The 19,209-nt window shown below is 44.4% G+C and overlaps 1 protein-coding gene across 6 annotated transcripts in view; it reads right to left on the bottom strand.

Moving 5' to 3' along the window:
* ELP3 (elongator acetyltransferase complex subunit 3) overlaps positions 1-19,209 on the bottom strand; it is a 93,255-nt gene that overhangs the window by 26,546 nt on the left and 47,500 nt on the right. For all 6 annotated transcript variants that reach the window (XR_005828345.1, XR_005828346.1, XM_040597268.1 and 3 more), the window contains exons 10-12: positions 13,845-14,038; positions 8,517-8,607; positions 5,105-5,170 (exon numbers count right to left, since the gene is read on the bottom strand). Coding sequence is in view for 4 of the 6 variants with exons in the window: in XM_040597268.1 (XP_040453202.1) it covers positions 5,105-5,170; positions 8,517-8,607; positions 13,845-14,038 (351 nt within the window). In the remaining 2 variants the exon portion in view is untranslated. The remainder of the gene's footprint in view (positions 1-5,104; positions 5,171-8,516; positions 8,608-13,844; positions 14,039-19,209) is intronic.

Below are 19,209 nucleotides of genomic sequence, written 5' to 3'. Positions count from 1 at the left end.
GATCTGCCTACACGAGCAAACTGTGTGGAGGAACAACAGGGCACCTGCAAGAGCTGGGGCTGAGTGAGCCCTGCATTACGTGCGCTTTGCAGAATCTGCAGGAAGTGTTCTCTTACTTATTCAGATAGTAGTGAGGACACCGAAACCTTCCAGACAAGGACCCTGAGAACTGACCAATGCCAAGGTATTACTTGTCTCAAATCCAATTTTTGATAACAGTCTAGACAAAGGCAGCTCTGAGGGTCACAACAAGTAGAAGCGAAAGGTGAAGCGAGAGTTGACTGACTGTGAAAAATGCAATAAAAGACTATGCCTGGGTAGAAGAAATTACTTCTGCAGATGACCTAGAAGTTATGAAGAGTAACTGGTGGATATGAGAGCAGAAAGAAGGAAAAAAAACCCTTCTTTTTCAGGCAGCTCCAACCTACCACCATCAAGGAGCAGCCCCAGCACCCAAGATCAGACACCTTTATGGCAATGTGAGGCCTGATCAACTCTCACATACCGGTAGCTGTGTTTGTATATGTATGTATATATACAGCTGCGTACGTAGCAGAGTTAGCACTGAGCTGATCTGATGTAACCTGTAGCTAATGATGATAATGCCACATCTTTGGTGACATAGTGAGTCACTCTATTTGCACTTTGAACTGATAAGGTACAGCTGAAATAGCTGCCCATCTCTGCCGTCGGGATTCCCTTACCCACCTGTAACAACCAGCTGCTAAACAGACCAAAATTATTTCCCAAATCACGCGGCAGCAACAGTTTGCAATGCCGAGAGCCTGATGACAACACAGTATGTGTTGGGGGGTGTGTCGGGTGTGTGTTTCAGTACAGACTGGGTACCCCACCGGCTAGGAACCCATTACAGCCTGCATGCATTAGGTGCGCTCCTGGAAGGTGCTTTCTGAATTGATCTGAACAGAATCGGGTTTCTGCGTTTCCTGATGCTTTCAAAGCGGGGAACAATCAGAGGATTTGTTTCAAAAGCACACCCCTGATCTGAACTAGCACCACCACACAGGTACACCTGCCATCGTTTTGACAGACTTTAGGAACTCAAATGTGACTGGCAAGTGTCAGTGGGTGCCCTGGGTACCAGCACTGCACCAGTGTTTCTAACATTTACATCCTGACAGTACAGTAGATTGAACCCTATACATAGGGATGCCCAGGTGGCCAAGGAGGCCAGCAGCACCCTGGCTGGTGTCAGCGATGGCGTGGCCAGCAGGGCCGGGGCAGGGACCGTCCCCCTGCGCTGGGCACCGGTGCGGCCGCCCCTCGAGCCCTGGGGTCCGTTCTGGCCCCTCACTCCCAGACAGAGCTTGGGGGGCCGGAGCGTGTCCAGAGCCGGGCAGGGGGCTGGGGCAGGGGCTGGGGCACCAGTCTGATGGGGGGGCTGGGGGGTCAGCCTGGAGAGGAGGGGGCTCAGGGGGGACCCGATCGCTCCCTACAGCTGCCTGGGAGGGGGCTGCAGCCAGGGGGGTCGGTCTCTGCTCCCAGGTCACAAGCGACAGGACAAGGGGGAACAGCCTCAGGTTGCACCAGGGCAGGTTTAGGTTGGAGACTGGGAAACATTTCTTCACCGAAAGGGTGTCCAGCACTGGGACAGGCTGCCCAGGGAGGGGGGGGAGGCACTGTCCCTGGAGGGATTTAAAAGACATGTACACTTGGCACTATACTACTATAAAGTAGCACTACTATAAAGAGTACTATAAAGCATGCCAGTACCACGATAAAGACTAACGCAAAGGACCTCAGTATTTTTTCTGCAAATCCTCTAATACCCAGAAATCTATGAATTAAAGATTTGTTTACAGCAAAGCCGTAAGGGTTTCTGTCGCCTGCCTGCTCTACTCCATGACAAAGCCTGGGTGAACACAGCTCACAATTAAATCCCTTAGTGACTACAGAAGCAAGGCTCATTGCAACACTGATGTACAGCTCATGGGGTAAGCGCCCAAGCAGATGTCTGCTGATGTGCCAAGTTCTCCAAGAGCACAAACTCCACTCCAGCTCGTGCGTCAGGATGGCTGACACTGATCCAGATAGACTGTTAGGTACGTAACGCTACTAGTAAAATGGAAATGGACAGGAAAATAAAAGAGCATGGTATTTTTAAAATATCCAGATTCTGCAGTTAGTTTTGTATGTGGAAAAGCAGTTAGGTTAAAGCTTACTGCTAATATATAAAAAAAAAAAGCAGAAAATATTATTAAATGCCGCTGTACTAAGAGTTTGAAATGGCAAGATTGGAGAACTCCTGGTTTCTCCCAAGGATAAAACAAAACAAGTAGGAAACATGTTTCAGTGCTTGTCCTCCAGCAGGGACTAGATGCCATGTTATGCCCACATCCAGTCCAAAAGCCACTTGTAGACAGAGATGAAGCAAGAACCTTCACCAGGAGGCTTTATATTGTGTGCGTTTTTATAACATCATAAGCACATACCAGATAAGCTGATCTGCTGAGAAAAGCCCCTCCCTACTGGATTGGGATTTTTTTGTTCTCAGCACAGAGGGTCCTAGGATACATAAATCCTCTCAAAGGCTTTTCAGGGACTTGTGAGACATACAAAGCCTTTTCCTTCTGGGATACTGCTATAAATGTGGTAAAAGTCATCCTGAATGACCTCCTGGTTGGTTGGTGCACAGCCATGTGCAGCAGCATGCTGCAGTCCTCAGTGTCAGTCCCTGGTCCATAGACCATCCTGCATGCTGGGTAAGAGTAACCCTCACCAGGGTGGATCACCATTTCCGTATGCAATCCTATTAAATGTCTGGCACAGTCTGTTTTAAACTTACTTTGACAAACAAAGAGAAAACTCAGTTGCAGATTACACTCTTAACTGAAAACAGTTACTCCCAGCTTAAAAATCTGCTCCATTCCTGCTAAGGCTCTACATTGAGATCATTATCTTGACACCAAACCCCCCACTTCGCAGGAACAGCAGCTTCTATGTCTTAAGACTTTCTGTTTTTACACTAATGTAGGTTCATATCCTTAACAGAGCTGTCATTGCTCCTCGCCTTTCAAAAACTGTCAATCCAGCGTCTCTTTACAGCAACAATTCACTGGAGCATTTTTGAGGCTATTACGTAGCACTATGCAGCCTTAACCATCCTGATAGCATGCAAATACCTTCCGCTGCTGTGGAGAAATGCCACTAATTGAAAAGGCAGCTTAGAGACAGCTCTGTAAATAACCAGCTATGGGCAGGTAATCTACTTCAAATTGATTTTTTTTTAAAAAAAACGAAACCAAAAAACTTAAAAGCAGACATGCCATCGCCATTATAAAAATACATACAGCCTACTGATCCTTTAACAGAAAGAAGTCGCATGCAGTATGACTAATTACAGCAAGTGATTAATTCATTTTAGATCTGACATGATAGCCTCTCTTATCAAGGGGATGCATTGTTTACTGATGAAGCCAAGGAAAACATCATACCTTGTCATTAGTCTAAAGCGCAAGAAAAATCATACAATCTTCAGAATATTTCTCTTGCTTGCTGTCATGATAAATTTTGCTAACACTACATAATGACATCCTCCTGCCACTCAGACAGATGAGTTCAACAAAGGGAATTTTCAATACAACTTTGCTTTGAAAACCCTGTGATAAGCTATTTGCTAACTACTCCAGAAATTTACAATTTAAATTAGATTAGCACTGCTGACAACAGACATATTCGGAAGATATTTCGTGAGACGTCCAAAGATTATAGACTACGGGAGCAGAGCACAAAGGCCTACGTACGAACAAGTCCGTACAGCCTCAGTTCTTGCAGAAATCTGGTACGAATAAGGTAATTTATTTGGGATCGTTACACATTTATAGATGTTATATCTACTGGATTTCTGTTATGCTTGATGAGAAGTACTGCCCTCCATCTGAAATCACATAATGGCAGGAGAAAAACAGAATATGGCTCCTGGTAATCTCTCAGTTGCAAAGTGAGAACATCTTTCAGATGCTAAACTACGAGAATACTCGTTTTACTTAACTTCCAGCACCAAACTCGGAGCTTCTCTGAAGTGGAGTTTCCAAAGCACAAGTGAGAGGAGCTCTGTCAGGAATCCTTCCCCGTGCTGACACACGGAAAGCTGAACCCCAGTGTAGCAGCTCACATTTAGAAAGTTGGAGTGTGCCCATTGCATGGAAGAGGAAAGAGGTATGAAGCATCATTTTGATTCAGCTTTTACCTGGGGGTGGCAGTTATCTTCTGTCTGGCACAAATAACTCTTGTTTGAAAGCAAATGCAATAAATGACAGACAAACTCCAGAAACATGTCAGTCCCTCCTTAATGTCACCAAAGGGACAGGAGGGGAACACTTCCAGGGTATGATTTATTAGCCACAGCATACACGTAGAGTAAGATGGATAAGACCCTGCGTGATCTTAGAAAGCTCATCTCCTTGGGTGACATCAATGTCCTGACCACCTTCTGGAAGGATTGATCCCTCCTTGTGACTACAGTGAGCTGGAGGATTAGTTTCCTAAATGGGATGCTTGAAGTCCAGCAGTGAACATTCTCCTTTCTATAAAATAAGCATAGCAATCTTTTTGTGGACTATTTTAGTATTTTTAAGAAGGAAAAATACAACATATGTGTCATATGCTAAATGGATCTATTCACATATAAATATATGCATACATGCGCAGAAGTGTATTTATACATGTACTGTTTGCCTACATAAACACGCACAGTCACAAAAAAAAGCTGTAAACTCATCTTGCTAAACATGCATTCCTGTTCAGCATGCACAGACGGTGTTCTGGGTATTTTCTAAATCCAAATTTGTAATGAGGAGGGGGAAAAGGGAAGGTAGTTATTTTGTTATAGCAGTGCAAATACCAAGTAACTGCTGGCTGTAGTGAGTTTATTAAACATGGTGGTCATAAATTTCAACATGTGACTGTGCTAAAACAAAAGACATCAAAAGCTGCTGCAAAAATAAATGGAAAATTGTATCCAGCTACAAAGGCAGACCGTAGGATTGGACGTGCTACAAATGGGTCCTAACGCCTCCACACCAAACACATAGAACAAATTGTGTCTGAAACAAGCTCCTAGAAAAAAATAGACAAATCTTACCTGATATGGTCTCACTTTATGGTGAATTTCTTGAATTCCAACCTCTCTTGTCCTTACATCACGACACTAGGAAAAGAAAGGGAGGAAAAAACAAGAATTACATAGGAGAAAAACATTAAGCTCTGAAACACACAGACTTCCAGCCACCTATTGGGTTCAAAACCAAACTGAAATAGCATGAAGTTGCACGGATGCATTTCAAATGGATAGACTTCAAAATAAAAATGCTCACCGATCCATCCCTAATATACCTCAGAAAGAGGTCTTAGTGCTAAATGGAAAGACATGCTGGCAAAAATCAATTCACTAAGCAACCATTATGGCTCATGAGGAAACGTACCCTTTGATTCACAAACAGCAGGGTCCGGAGGTGAAGTCAACACACATGAAAAAATAACAGAGAAAAAAAACCCAGCCCTGGCATAATCCATTTTTACTCTACATTGGGAAGGTCTAACGCTGGCAAAATCTATGCCAAGGCATCAGAGTCCCTAAACAGCCAGTTTTTTAATCTGAGCAACCCTTTTCTTGCTTTTAAATGCAAACCGTTGCAGAAGTCCTACCCACATATGAGAAAGTAAAGCTAAGGCTGACCTGGCATCCACAGGGCATCCCTGAGGCTGGGGACCAAGGCTGGAGAAAGCAATGACAGCCAGAAGAAGTCTTCCCTCCCTCAGAAGCCAGACAGAGGAGGAGGTGAGGCTCCAAGCTCAGTGCTTGAGCGGTGGGTTATAGCTTGCATAAACCTGTGCTTCTCAGCAAAGGCAGTGGAGTTGAGTAGTTTGCCACCATTCACCCAAGCAAACAGCAGTGATTAGCATAAGCACTCCTGCTGCGGGAGACGACTGCATTTACTTCTTAGGGGTTTCTTAGGAATGTCCAATACTAAGCTTAACCCAACTTTTGTCAGTGAGGTACAGTCCCAATAATTTTACCCCAAGGAGATGAGTTGCAACGGCTCGTTTCATTCCACTAGCACTGCTGTCCTTGGAGGGAAGGAAGATCACCTCCACCGATGGGCTAAAATCGCTCTAAACCAGCAACCCCACCTACCTGCCCATCGCCTTCCCAAAGCCAGCCTTTTAGGGGAAGAACTGTGAAAATTCGGTTCACACAGCAACTCAGAGCGCGCAGAACATGCACATCTCGTGCCCTGTCCTCCTCTGAATGCTTTTAAATTCCATTATCAATATAGAAGAAAAGTGGCGGTTTGTGTTTGGTTTTTAGAGCGGGCTACAGCAAAACAGTGATTCACTGCCATAGCAGGATTCTAGAGCAGACAAACTCTTCTCTCCTTTACAAGTTCCCAGCCACACAAACAGCACAGTAAAAGGCAGAGAAATATCATTAAGAACCCCAGAACCGGGGAAGGACAACGTATCCTGGGATGATGCTTTGAAATTCTGTGTCCCAGGAGCGTATCTCCAGTTGCACTCAGTGGCTGGAAATCACAAAGGTCATCACCTGGTCCCTCCAACAAGGCTCCTCCAGAATAATTTCTTTCCAGCCACCACAGGCACAAGTTGCAGTGCTGGCATGACCGATCCCTACGCCTCAAACGCACTCCTTGCCAAGCCATTCCCTACAGATGGATGCCAGAACGGCCAGAGCTGGTGAGCTGGCTGATCTTTACTTATTGAGCCTGCAAATATACAAGATTCCTACGAGTCCCTTCCTTGCCTCGGCCTTTTCCTCTCCTTTTCCAAGCTAAGAGACAAGAGGACAAAGTGTATTTATAATTTTGTCCTATGACCCAAGAAAAACGTAACACTACCTTACCTTACAAGCTGTATTGCAGCACACTGTTTGGTTCCTCATTCCACCAGCTGCAGTGTTTCTGCCTCACTAAATTAAAATCTATAATCATCTGCTCAGCAAAGATACTTGCAGATTTGGTTCTTCTCAAAGCGATGACTGCCAGCCTTACCAGCTTTTTAATGGTTCAGCTCAGCCCTGACTGCCATGGGTCAGCTATCCCTGCTTCTCCAGCTGGTCTTGATCAGGTTCAGATCAAATGATGCGGGTTTAATACCAAACCCAGGGAAGACTTTACAGGTAGCCCTAAAGAGCTCGGTTGAAAAGGCTTAGCTGCACCATGGAGGCTGTCTCCCCTGCATGTTTTTGAGGTGAAAAGTCAGCGGGAGGGGATGGAAACTTCTATGGCTGGCAAAACTGTCTGCCCAATTCTGACTTGCTACTGGAGGGAGACTGGGAGGAACGACTGGAGGAGAAAGTCCTGGGCATCACCTTAGAAGACATTAAGTGATACGGAAAGCCCTGCTGCAAGGACTGTTTGGAGTTTCTTTTCTGATCTTTTGCACTGCAACTGCAAGGTCCAAGTGAGATGGCAAAGGCAGTAAGGAGCTAGAGATAGCCTAGAGAACTACCCACGTTAAATACCAAAAATATAGGTCAACAGCACAAATTGATGTGGGATCACAGGCACACAGCAGTAGCTGTAGACTCTACTATTGTAGTAATGCCTTAAAACTTCTTTCAGAAAAGGTGAGCTAGGAAAGAGGGAGGGCTAACTCACAATACAGACAGGCGGAACAGTTGTGGCAAGGATCTGCCCCTGCCTCGACACCAGGACACCAAAGCAATTAAAGCCCTTTAGAACAGTGTCAAGGAGTATGGCCTTTGTGTGATGTTTTGCTAGGAAGTCAGATATCCCAAGAAAGGCAGAACCTGGGCATAAATTCATTGGAGGATCTGCAAACCGTGGCCGATAACCAGGTTTCGCAGGGAGGTTCAGAGGCTCAGGCTGTGAGCAGGGTCACAGCAGACCACAAGGACTGTGAATGCCAAGTGCTGCAGAGACCTTCCGAGAAAAGTCAAGACTGGGTATCCGTACCTCCTCCTGACTTCACATACAAACTCAGTTCCTCCCTCCCCCTGCTTGCCTCCACCCCTGCTCATATTTTTATTTGACCTTAGTAATATCAAGAATATCAAGTCTCATTTGTTTGTGCTGAAATCTCTCTTGTGAGATTTCTCTGGCCTCAGACTAAGAGCTTTTCTTCCAATTGTTCAGTCAAGTAAGTGCCTGTCTGGGAAAGAGAAAGGAAGTAGAATTTCTAACAGCATAAATTAAAAAGAAACCTTCCTGCCTTCTCTGATTTAAGAGTTTCATTCTGCTAAAAAATGGAATATCACCAACTAGTTACCAGGTACCTTCAGGAACACAATGAAAGTGCTGAACTAAAAATCAACCAAACAAAGCCAGCTTTGCAGAAATATCATGAAGGTGCTTTTTAGTCATTAACATTTTTTTGAAAGACCTTTGCAGATCCTTTTAGTTCAGCAGTAAACCTGGCTCCTATTGTGCCTTCTAGTCATTACTTTTCTCTCTGCTGGTTTGTGTCAAGTCATCAAGCAGCTCTCCCTCCATACCGATTGACAAGTATTTTACCTGCGTCCCAAGATCTTTCATCCTGGCCAAAGCAAGCTCTCTCAGGTTCCCGTGCTCCACTCCAGAGCTGACTAGTGGCATTGGGATATCTCTGCATGGAAAAGGAAAAACCAAAAACCTCACAGAGCTGCATTAGCAGACAGTACACCATAAAGCGCCATTACGGTCACCTAAGCCAAGATCCCAAATAGCAGACCACAGAACTTACCTGCATTATCTTTGTTTCAAGTCTTTGGTTGAACAAGAAGTAACAGGCAAAACACAATGAAAAGCAGGAGCAAAATAAAGGGAAAAAGCTACAGATTTTATTTTAGTAAAAAGGCTGAAGGCAGAAGTAGGCTTTTACAATCCTAAGAAATAGGTTATAATTTGGCCCTCACTTCTTCACTTGGAAGGCTGAGACAAAAAAAAGGATCACCCAGCCGAGCCTGTGCCTCGCCTAGGACTCCAGGTCAGGTGTTCTTCATGGCATCTCTTGCTGGAGACCAGCAATTGGGAACCAGACCGCATCTTTCTGCAGTCTTCAAGTTGAATGCCCACAGGGAAAATTCATCAGAATTACAACATTTTTATATTGGGACGCTAGCTGCTTAAAAGGGAAAAAGTTCTCGTTTAGCAAATGATTTGCAGCAAAGCCCAGCCAGGAAGTCCAGAGCCTTCCTATGGGAATGTAAATCATGAGTCTGCAAATGGCAGAGCTCCTTCCTTCAGTTCTCCACGGAAGGCAGTTAAATGAAATTTGAAAGCAAGACCATGTTTGGTCTCTCAGCTGCCTGCCAGGGCAGTTTGTCCCACTAGAGATTACAAAAGCAGGATACCAGCCCTTAGGGAAAGGATTTATGCATCCAGATCCAGCTGAGAAAGAAACATGCAGACTACTGGCACATCCCATTCCTTGGTGAGTATTCCTCCTTTTCCTTTAGCTATGCAAGCATTCAACAGAGTAAAGAACAGAATATCACAAAAAACCAAACCCATACAGAGAAAGCGATGGTTCAGGGAATTGGTAATGTAATTAGCTTAATCCATGCTGGTTCAGTAGTGATTGAAAGTCATCACCATCTAGCAGCTGTCTGATGACCTCTGTAAAATGTAGTAATTGATCGATTCAGTTCCTTGAGGACTGGCATTCACACTACAGTCCCCACTAACAATTACTGGTTTTGGCAGTAGCTATATAAAAGATAAAGGTCTTCAAGGGTCCTAAAGACCTGATCCTTGTGCTGCTTCAGCCTTGCCGAATTGTAAGCCACTGGCAAGGGGGGCAAGAAAAGGAGTTTTCCTTTACTGTTAAGGATGAAAACAAGGGCTTCAAGGCTCCAGGATTCTCCTCCTTTTTCAGCATTACACTCGAATTTGGCTACAACTTTCTCTGGCGTAATGGAGAAACAAAAATGTGTCTTATTTTCCTCCCTCGTTTTCCCTGCTCTTTTTTTCTATGAAGCCAAAGGGTCTACGAAAAATTCCTCGCCTCTTCCACTCACGTGCCAAAAAGTTGAGGCAAAATACAATTAGCTAGCCAGTTCATTTATTCAGTGGATTTCTTTGAGTAAATAAGACATTGCAGAGCCAACACAACATACTTCAAAGAGCTTCAATTAGAGGAAATGAGCACTTCACATTGTGACTAAAGGACACACTAGAGGAGAACGGCATTTTCATCAGGGTATGTCAGATCTACAGTAATAATCGAACCATACGCCTTTCTTCTAATTATGGAACAACTCCAAAAAGTCAGGCTGTATGTATTTTCCTTACAGGGACAATGATAAAACATCCTGACATGTTCCGGTACCAGGTCTTTAGCTAAATCCAGTCAGCTATGCAACAGCAAATTAAGTACTGCAAATAAAAGATAGATTACAACATCCAGTAACGCGAGCCTCTCTTATCTGCCTACCAGGGAGCAAACTAAATTAAAATATGAATGTGAAAAATAAGCTTTTTAAGACAGAGAAAGCAAGAAATAGGTTTTCCATCCCCACTCCAGATTAGGGCAGAGTGTTTAAATAAGTACCTTGTGTGTATCACGAGTGTACACACTAACTGCCCGTTTTGAATAGCCACAAGACAGCACAGTACCAGTGATTGTAGGACTTGTTAAAATGCTAAACAAATTCAGGGATACAGGGGATTAAATTCTGACCTTATTAAAGTTAATGTGCAATTTGCCTGAAGCTTCAACACGGCCTATTTAATCTTCCATTTTTCAAACATTTTGCATTGCTTAGGATACGTGAAGCAGTTGATTGAAGCACACAGCGAAAGCCTCAAGACCTTGAGCTTGCCCTCAGCTCCAACTTACCACACGAACTCCTTGGTTGAGTACAGTGTTTTATTTCTTCATAGCTACATCTCCCCATCAGTGCAGTGAAAATAACATGCATACAAAACATGGAGATCCGTGAAAGAAAAGGTCTCAAGGTGTGGCACTACTGCTGTCATTTCACTCCTCCTCACACACCAAAGTACTTCAGCGATAACGAGGTTCACAAACATTCAGGATAAATACAACATTAAGCAACTCTGAGAGTGACAAAACACCCTGTAAAGATATATTCTCTAACCAGCCATTAGCAACAGCATCTAATTTTTTTTTTTTAAAAAAAACATATTCAACCCAGTTTCCTGAAGCAGAAAGACTTCTAGGGTGGTTTGTCAGTGACGCCTCTCCCCTGCTCACCCGACTCGTTAAACTGATTATTTTGAGCATGTGACGGACTACAAAACCATTGAGTTCCTTCTGTTTCCTCCAAACCTGGTACTAGGGAACAGAGATCCCAAATACTGGTCTTAGTAAATAAGGGGATAGGGGAACTCAAGACTTTTCCTGGTGGCATTTGCTAGAAAACCTAAATGCATGTACCCAATGGCCAGTCAGGATGCAAAGAACTCGGGACAACGTGCTGTCTGGGGCAGAAGCTGAATCTGAAAGGATTGTGGAAACAGAGCCTGAAAAGTAAGATGTGAAGGATGGAGGACTTGTGGCAGCAGGCTGGAGGGAAACAGGGCCTGGGGAAGCAATGGGGAGCGGGGGAGAACTTGCTGCCCTCAGCGTTGGGAACAGTCCACAAATGTTTTTAGAACTGTGGCTTTGTTCATTATTCCATTACAGAGTCACACAATGGCCACGAAAACAATTTAGAGCAAAGTAATAGCTTTTGGACTTTGCGCCGGAGCTGTAAAAATCTGTAATCACCGTGAACAAGTTGCGGGTGCTGTGAGCCAGTCCGTAAGGAAACAGCTATTCCACAGGAACATGCCGGATGGAAGCTGCCGCTGGTGACAGAAGAAATCAGCCAAGCTCAGGGAAATCCAAGCCAAGACTTTTCCAGGCCAGTGTTCCTTAGGAGACCTGCTAGGCTGTGAATTCATGCTGCCTTTTAAGGACAGACCTGTTCATATTAGATACAATGCTGCAGTGATAGCTCCATGAACAGGCTGTTGTGTCTACAGTCAAATCAATGAAGATGATGCAGGGAGAAAAGGGAGGTGTTTTGCCTTTAATAATGCTCCTACAAGTGATGCGAAAAGCCTGGGGGAATATCAAGTGGATATTTCCTGCAAGCCCCGTTTTCCCTTCTCCATCAGTATCACATCCTTCTTCCCGGAGTTCAGCTACAGCCACCAGTTTGTCACAGTAACAAAGACCTGAAGGAAGGATCTCCTGGTCGCTGAAAGCGTGTCTCAGTCACTACAGACTGCTGTATCCCAATCACATTCATAAGCCTCATTAAGCTTCATCATATTATATTTAGCTTTTCTTCCTCTGGTAACAGAAAGCTGCTCCAGAATCTCAATCCTGAGCAAGAATTCCCACCTTCCTGCCTTGTTTTATGCAAGGCTACTTGTTATTTTCTTGTTCTCTGCCCAAATCAATGTTCTTCTTTCTTAAAAGGTTATTTTTCTTCTCTCACAGATTTACAGAGGTCATTTATGTCCACATCTATCCTTCAAACAAAAGACTAATCCTCCTCAGCACATGTTTCCACAGTTCATTTTCTTGAAGACGGGGATTATTCCAGACAAGGTCTTACCAACGCCTTGCCTGGCTGCTGCGTTATTACCTTCATCTCTAAAAAGAGTTACCCTGAAAAAACTGCTTCTCACAGCTGCATTCACCAGTGGCTTATTTACATTACAGACCAAGACGCGAACAACTTTTCCTCCTCTGCTGTTTTCACACTGTGACCTCATGCCTTGTCACAAAGCCCCCTCGGAGTTTGACCTCAGACTTCCCCCAACTGCATCTCATCGCACCTCTCACTTCAGCTTCACCGGTACCAGACCCTGCTTGTGTGTAGCCTTCCAGCAGTGAGTCCCAGCCCTGCAAGGGTTCCTCAATACCCTATTTCTTTGTGTACCGTTGCAAATAAACACAATTCAGAGCAAGATTAGTTTTTTAATGGATACTTGAGAAACTCCACTAATATATATACACCCAAAAAATATATAATAACCTTGAGTCCATACTTACTTTGTCAAAGCTACCCAGCGTTTCTTGCCTTCGGCCACTTTCTTCTCTACCATAATTATCCCCACTCTTGCCACATTTGTGATAAGGCACAAAACCAAATGCCTTAGAGAAGCCCAGGCAGGTGAAGTTTAATGCACAAGGCTTTCTCATTCTGCATGCTCCTGGCGAGCTAGGGATGGGCACTGCTTCCAGCTCACGTAGCTGGAAGCCAACTGAGTATTGTCTGCACATGCAAAACCAGACAAGTATTCCATAGCCTCCTTTCCTATTATCAAACAGATTTAGGAGATAACAGAAGAATAATACTCCAAGGAAGATCCCATACTGAAAATACAGCGTTAAACGGAAGGATTATCTATCGTCCTGGGAGGTGAGCGCCGGAAAGAATGGCATTACCATAATGCATTTATGGAAACCCTGCAGTACCCGTGGGGAAAGGACGGACATCTCTATAGACAAAAAAAAGATGACACACCTCGCAGCTCCTGCAATGAATATAGGAAACTTCACCCACAGCCAAGGCAATTATCCATCGATATCATTAAAGTGCTGTGTGCGCCACGTCCTGTGCTCCTATCTGACTGGCAGCAAAAGCAGAGCCTCCAGAAGTCTTCAAGTTTCTGGGTGCATTAGAGAGGCACCTTTTTAATAGCTTATTTTTTTTAAATAGCTGCTCATTCAGCCTGGCCTTTCCTATTCTGAACAGCTAGGAAACGGTTTTAAAAATCTTTAGTGCATTAATGATTAAGGCTGAGGAACAATAAAAGACTGAGTGAGATCTTGCTGTAATGAAATTAAGAGTCTCTCCAAGTGCAATAAATCAATATACCAGGGCAACCACAGAAAGTTACCTCTGAACACGGTACACACGCGTCCATGGTGGGACAAGGGCCAGGATTCTGGCCACCAGATCCACAAGGGTGCTGGGAGGGTAGCTCCTGTATCTTCCAGTCTTCCAGAGCTCGTACAGACCAGTGCCACGGATCACTAGTGTCGGATAGAGCTTCATGCCATCTGGGCGAAAAGCAGGATTCTCAAAAAACTCCTGCAAAAGCAGAACACAAGTCAGGGCAAAACAAACCACATTTCCTGGGGCTTCAGCGCCCCCACAAAACTAATATCAAAATTGTAAAAAAACATTTTAAGTACATTTTAAGAATTACTGGCTTACATAGAGCTGCCACTGTTTATACTTGTTGTGATGTCAGTTTTAAAACATTTTTTGAAATAAGAGTATGTTCTAGATTTAAAAAGAAGGCTGCTAAAGAAAAAAAAATCCACATGACAATGCTACGGGTCAGATCTGTACATTACTTCCCCCTTTCAGCACAAATTCAATAGATATTGCACCATTTATTGTAATAGACTCTGCCCAGAATCAGGACAATAGAAATGAGTGTACTTATCTTCAATCTCAGCAGACCGCATTCAGAGATTAATCAATGTGTCTGGGACACATCATTTGAATAGCAATGAAGAAAAACAGATTTATTCTACAATGATGTTCTGAACGATCCTGGAGAACGGGAGGACAAACCGTATCTCCTGCTAACTTCTATGACTAAATCCCAGCACAGAACTGCAAACCCAACAGCTCTAGTTTGCAGTACACAATCATCATGGGTTTTTTTGCGCATTAAATTTCAGTAATGACAATTAAAATAAAATCACTTAAAAAAAAAAAAATATCAAAACCCAGGCAAGGCACCCTGAACCAAGCAACCATTGAATTGACTGAAGTGATGACATGTTCCTCATTATAACAGCACCCGGGCCAGATCTAATATGGGATTAGACCGTTGCACACTTGAAATCCACCGCTTGATCCCTCTCCAGCGTGGCAGTCTGACAGTAATAAAACAAATACCAGTTTGTTAAGCCGAGTCAATGGCAGGCTATTGTGGTCCCGCTGGTTGCTGCGCTACCTTTGGTACTCACCAGCACTTCGCTGAAGTGCTTCAACTCATTCACGTGGCCCAGATCCACGCAGACGTTTTGCTGCCTTTCCTACTGCTGCTGAGTGTTAAACCAGCTCCCGGAGTGCTCCAGCAAGTGCTGATGTCGGAATAAAGTGCCATTAGCAGCCTGCTGGGCGCAGGACCTCCCACCTGAGCAGCTCTAAGTGGCTCTGTTGGCTCACTGTGCTTCACCAACCCATACTTCAACATGATAAAAAGCAGCAAATGGTTTACCGCTAGCTTAAGCACACCAAAACGGATCTGCACGGAGTGGAATGCAAAGCAGATCCCGCACAAGGACGGGAAGAGGCGAGCAAGGGCAGGGAAGCGGCAGGACCACGTCAGCCCGGGGCTGTTTCTGGCAGCCCCCCTGCCTCATCCCTGCACCCCCGTGCCACCCTACCTGCTGTGCAGCTACAGGGGAAAAACAGACCAGAGAGCTAATCCAGCAGAAAAAAGAAGGCAGTTAAAAAAAAATAAAATAAAATCTTCCCCAGGCAGACCAGCCTACCAAGCCATTTATATGCATCCTCACAAGCAGAAAGATAGGGACAACTGAGTCAGTTTAAGAGGCATATTTGTCTCTGGATCTGGATCATGGATAAAGTCACAGAATCACAGAATAGTCTGAGTTGGAAGGGACCTTTAAAGGCCATCTCTCCTGCCCTGAGCAGGACCATCTTCAACTGGATCAGGTTGCTCCAAGCCCTGCCCGACCTGGCCTTGAATGATTCCAGGGATGGGGCACCTCTCTGGGCAGCCTGTGCCAGCGCCTCGCCACCTTCAGCACAGTTTCTTCCTTAAATCCAGTCTGTATCTCCCCTCTTTCAGTTTAAAACCATTCCCCCTTGTCCTCCTGCTACGGGCCCTACCAAAAAGTTCGTCCCCATCTTTCTCATAAGACCCCTTTAAGCACAAAGGGCTGCAATAAGGACTCCCCGTATCCTTCTCTTCTCCAGGCTGAACAACCCCAAATCCACACCGCTGCTTCAAAATTAACCATCAAATCTTGCATTCCTGGCCTGACAAAGCTTCAGCCATCACCATCCCTGCAGCACTGCTGGCTCAAAGAGCAGTAAGTCCCACATGGCCCCGTAAAGAAAAAAACAGCACAAGGGAGAGGCACTGCTTTTACATTTTCCAGAGTTGTTTTAACTCTGAGCAACTCCCTGACTTGAGTTACCTGCAGCTTTGCAAAACGGTTGTGTCAAAAGCTGCTGCCGCTGAGAGAATCCCGTCCAGGCACAGCCTGGTCGCACTCGCCTCCTCGCAGAACTGCTGAACAACTTGGTTCTCCACCCTCAGGCTCCAGCAGGGATAACTTCCTTGGTTCTCCAAGAGTCTCCAAGACACAAGACCAACAATCCCAGACAGGTAACATGCCTTGTATCCCATTAAGCTCTGCTAACTGTGAAGTAAATCGTTTACAAGGACATTGGCCAAAGGCAGAGACAGACAGATGACGCTGAACCCCAGTGTTAAGGTGCTCGCTCTGGAGCGTGTGTAGACATGAAGCTGGTCTCCTCCTTTCCTCAGGACTGTTTACGCACACCAGGAACACTCCTGTTTGTCACAAAACTCACATGGCCGCCATGCCATGAAAAAAATTACTTATCTTGCCAGCTCCGTGAAATAAAATCATCGTCACCACCTCTGAGGACAGGACATAAATGAGTTACTCAGAGGCACTTGAGGTTGGTTTGGGCTGCAGCTCCACAGACAGCAGGTGTGATGGCTCCCTGCCCTACTTCCAGCCACACTGTCCGGCTCCCGACCTCATGCCAACTCCAATTCCTGATGGATCCTCGACCAGGATGACTCACCTCACTAACGTGAAAGAACTCAACAGGCGTTTTGGGGAGGGTGCTTTTCTTTTGTTTCAGTGTTGGGCTGGGTTATGAAACGGTCTGTGAGACTCATGGAAGGGTTTGGGTTGTGTGGGACCTTAAAGACCACCCTGTCCCACCCCCCCTGCCACGGGCAGGGACCCCTTCCACCAGCCCAGGCTGCCCCCAGCCCCGTCCAGCCTGGCCTTGAGCCCTGCCAGGGATGGGGCACCCACAGCTGCTCTGGGCAGCCTGGGCCAGCGCCTCGCCGCCCTCACAGGGAAGAATTTCTTCCTCATCTCTCATCTCCATCTCCCCTCTAAGTTTATTGAGCACCACCGATGAATCAGAGAAGACGTCAAGTTGGAAGGCGCCCACAAAAATCATCAAGTCCAACTCTCAGTAAGCAAGTAAGGTCAGGAAGAGTATCTGCCCCCATGTGACAGCAGGGAACCTTTATGTCTGCTTAATGCATCTTCTGGAAGCATGTGTGCTCCCCTCTGCTCCAAGGGTTCAGTTTGACTTTAGAGGTCAATACTGTTGCTGTTGGCTGACAGTGAAGGCAGATGTGCTCTGCCCTTGGCTGATTACTCTTATCACTTCTAATGATGCTTCAGATGTAAGAAGGTGTGTGTGTGGGGAAATTAAAAAAAAAAATAAAAATACACTAGTTTTCAAACCAGCCAGCTCAAGCAGGTGTGTAATCCAAAATCACACAGTATATGAGGTAGCATAGGGTCAGAAAAATAATCCAGAACCCTGTTGTCCTGGAACAACCCGCAAAGACAGACTTCCATCTTCTGTGGGTGGTTAGGAGTGCTCTAATGTAAAACAAAGCAACTGTGAAAGGAGGAATAAGAAAATTGTGTACGAGGCAATTATTCTGGTGAGAGGAACTCTATGGCCAAGTGGCAGTGAAGAAGAGAAAGATGTTAAGGTAAGGAAGCAATGATGCTTCCCCAATGAGCTACAGGAAGGTAAATAAATCACTCCAGCAAGGAAAAAAGGCTTCCAGTAAGGTTTTGTATTAATATTTGCAACAATACTGAACTGAATGCAAAAGCACGTATGATTCACCAGTCAGAATTATTTAAACATTCACTGATTTACATTGCAGATTAAAGGCAAAGGCATCAACACAGCACTAAGGTTAAAAACATCCAGCAGTCAAAAGCAAGGTCAAAAGTTAAGGTTCTAATCACACTGTGAATTTTACCACTTCATACACACTGCACAATTTACGTTACTATATTAAGGTAGCTGATAAAGCTACTTCATATTTCAGTGACACTGGCATTCAAAAAAATAAACGTATTTTCCTATTTACTACTTAAACTATTTCTCCAAATATTACTCAAGTTTAGTTATTTCGAACAATATAACAAAGCAGTGTCTCCGTTTCTTTCAAACCCCTTTTTTCTAGCAGTAAACTTTAAATAGTTTCTGTAAATCCCAATATTTAAAGGCTTAACCTTTTCCATTTACGAACAGTTCTGATTAAGTCTCTCATGGAACAAAGGAAGTATAAAATGCTAACACATGCCAAGCTTTAGTAGGAGTTGTAGCCTTTTCTCGTTTTAATTAGACACCTTAAAAAGGTGTCTACGACTGATAAAAACGTACAGAGCAGTTTACTGCCAAAACAAATTCAATCCCTAAACCAACATTTGTTCCGGAGACCACCATCCATAGCACCACTGGAGTCAACAGGAGGCTCTCCATCAGCTCTAGCAAGCACTCAATCAGGGCTTAAACGCAAGTCTGCTTATGCACGGTGAAGTTAGAGGTTAAAGATGACCTACAGAGGCAGGATCCTTACGCATTTCCAGTCTTTTTGAATCATTTGAGGATGCAGCACAGTGCTCTTGTGTGCATGAATATTCCAAATAGAAGCACATACAACTTCAAAGCTACTACACTGGTTTTCTTTGAACCTGAAGTTTTCTCCCTTCTAGGTGACAATTGTGAGCCAGCTAGCATTCAACATGTCTCATATAATGAAGATGGATGCTAGTGTAAAACTTTAAATTTGTGCGTAGAGAATGGCCAGGATGTGAAAGATCATTGTAATAGTTTAATTGTACTAATAAAAAAAGTCAATTCAGATGTGAATTCAGCTGAAACTTAAATGATGTGGAGATTCATAAACACGGACCTTTTCATACCCTAAACCAACCTCTCTCACAACCTTGCCCAATTTATGTGGTATTAGTGAAAAGCTGAGTATTTTCTCCACAGTAAATAATATAATGAGTAACCAAAGAATCCTGGAATTGACACTTTTTTTTTTTTGCTTCACCTGAGCTCCATTAAACATACTTTACTTGTAGGAACAGCTGCTCTGTGAATTACCAACGATGAATCTTAATAAGAAGATCTCATCAACACACATTCAGTCTACAAGGTTATACAAGTTAGCCACTAACGTGTTT

Source organism: Falco naumanni, chromosome 6, assembly GCF_017639655.2.
Source record: "Falco naumanni isolate bFalNau1 chromosome 6, bFalNau1.pat, whole genome shotgun sequence".
Classification (NCBI taxonomy): Eukaryota; Metazoa; Chordata; class Aves; order Falconiformes; family Falconidae; genus Falco; species Falco naumanni.
The sequence above is the reverse complement of the archived record's forward strand: the minus strand, read 5'-3'. Positions and strand labels throughout refer to the sequence as shown.